Source organism: Schistocerca piceifrons, chromosome 2 (assembly GCF_021461385.2).
Source record: "Schistocerca piceifrons isolate TAMUIC-IGC-003096 chromosome 2, iqSchPice1.1, whole genome shotgun sequence".
NCBI classification, from domain to species: domain Eukaryota; kingdom Metazoa; phylum Arthropoda; class Insecta; order Orthoptera; family Acrididae; genus Schistocerca; species Schistocerca piceifrons.
The window spans coordinates 791,056,980-791,062,979 of NC_060139.1; the positions used below are offsets into that span (position 1 = coordinate 791,056,980).

Below are 6,000 nucleotides of genomic sequence, written 5' to 3' on the forward strand. Positions count from 1 at the left end.
AATGGCAGAGGGTACTTTCTACAATAACATGTGTTAATATCTCTTCCTATTCCATTCACTCAAGCTCTTGCTTGCCTAATTGAGTGAACACGATGTACAAGGGATAAACCAGTAGTAGTCAATCGTAAGACTTTGGTTATCACACGATAAAATAAAGTAGCAATAAATAATTTTTTTCATAAAATGCGTGACACACAAATGTTGACGTTCTTTATATTTTATTCCGACCGGTTTTGGTCATAAACCATGCACACGATCGTCGAAAAATTAATTTGCAGCCAACCTCACACATCAAAACTAAAAGCATCATTTTTTTACCAAATTACCGCCATTTGTCTGTTAATTGTTCATTTATTTTACACAATCATGATTTCGAATTTTTATCCATTCTCAAGTGCATGTTGAACTATTAAAAGAGTCTGACCTGTCTGTGATATGTCATCGTCGAAAAAACATATATTTCGACAATGACATGTCACAGACAGGTCAGTCATGTTTTAACATTTCAAGATGCACTTGAAAATGGCTACAAAGCCGAAATCATCACTGTGTAAAATAAATGAACAATGAACAGTAAAATGAAGCAAATTTCTTTCAAAAAATTCTGTATGACTGTGGTCCACCACGAGGAAAACATCATTAAAGATAAGTATCGTTCGTTTCGAACATTACACGTATGATATCTGTGTGAACAGCGACTAAATGAAGAGGAACAACACGAGAAACATGCGACATACACTGACATTAAAGGGCCAGATCTCACAGTACGAAGTTCAAAGATGAAGGACTACGAAGGAATTACATTCGTAGCCAGGATAAACATAACCTAAAGTCAGTATTTGTGTTTCATTCCTTTTATAACATATTTACAAGTTGATAACCTGCTTAACAGGATGTTTAAATCACCGCAAAGATGTTCAAACATTTTCTCTGTTTGCAGGTACATGACTGCAGTCCTGGTACACACTGAAATTCCCGTACCAAAGTACTATAGCACGCCGGTAGAGGAGGCAAAACAAAACTGCCCATCACAGTGATGAAGTGGAGTCTTGTGCCTTTTCAGCAGCAGCGGAAATGTTGCAGCTTCGTCAGAGACGACTAAAGAAGTCTTCTGGTTTGACTGACAACTGCAACATTTCTGGTGATACTGAAAACGAATTAGTGTAAGATACTCCACTCAATCAATGGCCTGCACTGTTTTGTTTGCCTTCTCCAGCGGCCTGCTACAGTACTGTGGCGCGGGATTTCACTGCGTACCACATCTGCAGCCACGTACCTGCAAACAAAGAACAGAAATTATTTATGCAACCTTATTTTTTCGAGGCGAATATAACGTTATGACCGCTCCTCGTATGCTATGTAGAGTACAGAAGAATATTCCAAGTTACTGCAATAATTTAAAAGACATTGCATATCTTCAGTGGACGCAAAAAAACATGACTAAAAATCGTGTATTCGCTAGCCTTAACATAGAATGTCCTCCTGGTCATACGCCAGCTGGATGCCACCTGTTGAGGACGAGTGACTCATGTACGCCTTCTGTCACAGGTAACATGTACAACGCAAACCACCCGTTCCACCTGCACGGGCATGCGTTCCGCGTGGTAGCCATGGGTAAACTGGGCACCAACACGTCTGTGGAGGAGGTGCGAGCGCTGGATAGAGCCGGAGGCATCAAGCGGAAGCTCCACGGCGCCCCCATCAAGGACACCGTCACCGTGCCGGATGGCGGCTTCACGGTGCTCAGAGTCTCCGCCGACAATCCAGGTAAGCAAGGCTTCGCAAGAGGCTTAGAGTCTAGACAGAATTTCCAGAGGGGTGTGTGCTCATTTGAAACTTCGTGGAAGATTAAAAATGTGTGTCGGATCGTGAGTCGAACGTGGAACATTTCTCTATTTCGGCTCTGCTGGTAGAGCGTTTTCTTAAAAACGTAAAGGTTTCGAGTCCAGCACGTGCCAGAAATTTTCAGGAACAATCTAGAATTGATAGTTTTCCGTAGCTGTAGCTTCATCATCATCTGCGTTCGGGCACCATAGGCAACAGTGTTTTGTGAAATGCCAGGGTAAAACCCATCCTATAGCTGAGTCGGTATAAGAAGATCCCCAATAGCAGTGGACGCAGCGGCTTTGTGCACCTAGCTCAATCAATCACATTTCGCGACTTTGTAAACGCCACTATAACATTGTGTTACAGCTATACAGGATGAGTCAGCTGCCCTTACCTGTGGGTTCTATGCAACCCGCAACATCTTCAAAAACCACCTGCGAAATTTTCGTATTCTCTAGCTCGATACGTGCGAAAGAGCTTATCAGCAAGAGAAAGTTCCTTCAATGTCTGATATTGCACCTAAAGTTTGTTGGAAGTCACTAAGTGCTCTCATTCTTAAGTTCAAATGGTTCAAATGGCTCTGAGCACTATGGGACTTAACTTCTAAAGCACCGAATATTTGCTTTTAATTTCGTTTAATTATTGGCCAGATTTAAAGTTCTGTCATAATTAACTCACTATTTAATTTTTATCACTATAAAACAAGTATTAAAGTTGGATACTGTGTGCTTGTCTTGAGACATCATAAATGACAGTGCACAAATACCCAAAGTACATTCATTAAGTACTTAAGAATGAGCCGGCCAGGGTGGCCGAGCGGTTCTAGGCGCTACAGTCTGGAACCGCGCGACCGCTCCTGTCTCAGGTTCGACGTGTGTGATGTCCTTAGGTTAGTTAGGTTTAAGTAGTTCTAAGTTCTAGGGGACTGATGACCACAGATGTTAAGTTCTATAGTGCTCAGAGCCATCTGAACCATTTTTTTTGGACAAGTTCTCCTACTTCGTAATCAGCAGTAGTGGTGTTAAGATTCTCGCTGTTCTCATTTCTGCTACTTCTCAATTCTTTCATCTTTCTTCGATTTAGTCTTAGTCCATATTCTGTACTCGTTAGACTATTCATTCCATTCAAAAGGTCATGTAATTCTTCACTTTGACTGACGATAGGAATGTCACCACTGAATCTTATCATCGATATCCCGTCACTCTGGATTGTAATCCAACACTTAAACCTATCTTTTATTTCCGTCGTTGCTTATCCCTATTTTTCTCAGGCTTTCGAACATCTTGCACCATTTCATTGTCGAACGCTTTTTCCAAGTCGACAAATCCTACGAACGTGTCTCGATTTTTCTTTAGTCTTGCCTCTATTATCAACCGCAACGTCAGCACTGCCTCTCTGGTACCTTTACCTTTACTGAAGCCAAACTGAATGTCGTCTAACAGATCACCCTGTACTGAGACAGAATGGATGCGCTTGCAGCTGGATGTTTGGTGGCGCTTGCCTGATGAGAGCGTTTGTTGGCAGGCTACTGGTTGTTCCACTGCCACATCGAGTTCCACGTGGAGGTGGGCATGGCGGTGGTGTTCAAGGTGGGCGACCACTCCGACTTCCCGCCGCCGCCCCCAGGATTCCCTCGCTGCAACAGCTGGCTGCCGCCCTACCCTTCCAAGGGACACGCCCTCTCCCGCCTCACCGCCGACCCTCTTCGGGACCAGCCGGGTCAGTCGTCCGCGCCCGCAGCTGGTACGCTGGCCACCAGCGTCCTCCTGCTACTAACTGGACTCGTCGCAGCTGGCGCCGCGACCAGCTGAACCGCCGTGCGCGAGTGCGGCTACAAGTGTACAAACCTAAAGGACAGTATTACCGCCAAAGCGGCAGCGGACACCACCGTGCAATAACACACGACGGGAGAGCAGAGGTGCACTTCAGGGGGGACAAATCCTACCTCCCGGATGCACCTACTGTTCCTCACGTTGTGGTCGAGACTAAACGCGATTACCACCGTGTGATTAGATAGTTCAATGATAAACCGGAGTTACTGTAAAAATCCTTGCCATTTTGTATTTAACTGCGGCTGTGATCTTAAAATATGTAAGAAGAGAGGATGCTGTTTCAAAGAGCACATAAAGCCGTCCAATAATTGACATTCCTTAGCTGGATATATTGAAAATAAACATGTGTAAATAATAATTGTCTTCCAATATGTGGATACTTGTGTACTGATTATATGAATATTTTAATGAAATGTAGAGTACAATGTAAAGAACTGTATATAGCGGGGTATAACGTAATAAGTGGTCTTAGGAGAGAATCCTATTGCTTGAATTTCTAATAGAACATTCAAGTACAAGTACAAACCGTGTTTTACTACAATTAAAGACAGACATGTCTTCAAAAGTGTCATATTTTTGTGGTCACTTCGACCAATAGACACAAAATCACGCAAACGAAATATTAACGCGAGAACTTTTAACGTAAATGTGAATGTGGTTTAGATAATGAACTGAAGAAAATGTGTTAAGTGCTTATACCTTCTTTTTCGAGCAGCTTGTGTTACTTAACTTATGGAGTGAGAGGCATACTGATGTTCCTATAGCACTAACAAAAACCTAATATTAGTAATCTGAACCCCGAAAACAGTAGTCATCAAAGAATTTGGTTAACCATTTTCACAGTGAAAGTGTTCCTCACTGATTCTTGTCACAAAAGTATAAGCGTCTTGGCGATTTTACGCGTCGATATCGTTAGTCTGATTATCGACATAAGTCTTGTATTGCTACATACCTTGTATCGCTAAATAGTATTAATTGTAGAAGTTTTCTAGAAATTGTACAAGCCAAATATTGTGGCTGGAAAGGAGAGTTTTAATCTGAGAGGCGTCTTTCACATTACTGGTCTAACATTCCCACAATGTATTAAAAGAACTGATTAGTTTTTGTATTAATTATTTTATACTTTCAGCAATAAAAATTGCAACAATGTATATATTTTTATACTTAGGTTTATTTGTATGATATGTGAATATACTTCCATTTTTGTCACACACTGGAGTAAACTGACCGACTGTTCTGTAATGTTCATTTTAAGTGAATAAAACAGTGAATAATAATCTACATGGCGTTTTCCAATTATCTCGATTAAGGCAACAAATGTCTGTATTCTGAACAGCATGCTACTATAACTGTCACCTTCCTTCCCTAAAGTTTTATAGCATAAGTGACTGGGAATAAACAAAAGGATCATCGTTGAGCTATTTGTTGATAGGACGAATTGTGAAGACATTGAGACGAAAATTTCCAAAATTAATCTTACACATTGCAGCGGGTGTACACTGTTTAGAAATTTACTGGCTGATTTAGACAACGTGCACAAACAGCTCTCACTCCGAGGCCAGTAAAATATTTGCTCTATTTGCCATAATTCGAACACTAACTTTCATATGCCATTACTTGAACAACGCACGATAGTAGGAAGATCATAGTGAATGAGTTCTTTTTGGCTATTTATCATTTAACCTAATATACTGAGAATCAATATTTGTCCGTCCTCTGGCTAGTATCTCTTACTTCTTGCTCCACAGTACTTAACTGGCTCCTGTGTTTCTGCCCCATTCCTGCCAGTATCCTGCTCTGTGAACTGCATCTTTAATTGTAGCATCACCTGACGTCATTCTCAGTTCTTTTACTTTCAATATTTTCGCTTTTCTTTGACATCAGACTATTCTTTTACACCTCTAGATCCACCCCACCTGTCTCATCGATTAAAACAATAATTTGTCCTGCTGTAGATTAACACACATTAATATCTAACAACTGGTACTTAAATACTTGCCAAGGATCTAGTAACCCAAGCGATAAATTACATTCTTTTAGTTCTGTAATCTTCTTTTGGAAACTAATTTATTCTCTAGTTTTCAAAAGAAAACTATAGTAAAGAATTATAGATCGTCTCCTGCGTAAATGATCATGTCATGTAACCATAATATTCTCCTAGCTTATTTGAAGCAATTTCTTTGTACCATCGATAATAATATGTACTTATGGTCACCAATTATCGCTCCTGATGTCTTTCTTCATTCACCAATAACTAATACTGCACTCCCAGGAGATAACCTTACTTCTTTCTAGTTGAGTGAATTACAGTCCACTGATCTCACACACTTTATCACCACGA

At 40.8% G+C, this 6,000-nt stretch overlaps 1 protein-coding gene across 1 annotated transcript in view; it reads left to right on the top strand.

Annotated features, from left to right (window-relative positions):
• The window catches only part of LOC124776721, a 55,892-nt gene extending 51,010 nt beyond the window's left edge, over positions 1-4,882 (top strand). Inside the window, exons 10-11 of the mRNA XM_047251837.1 lie at positions 1,549-1,767; positions 3,352-4,882. Of these exons, the coding sequence (XP_047107793.1) occupies positions 1,549-1,767; positions 3,352-3,638 (506 nt within the window). The 3' untranslated portion in view covers positions 3,639-4,882. The remainder of the gene's footprint in view (positions 1-1,548; positions 1,768-3,351) is intronic.
• Positions 4,883-6,000: the final 1,118 nt, after the last annotated feature.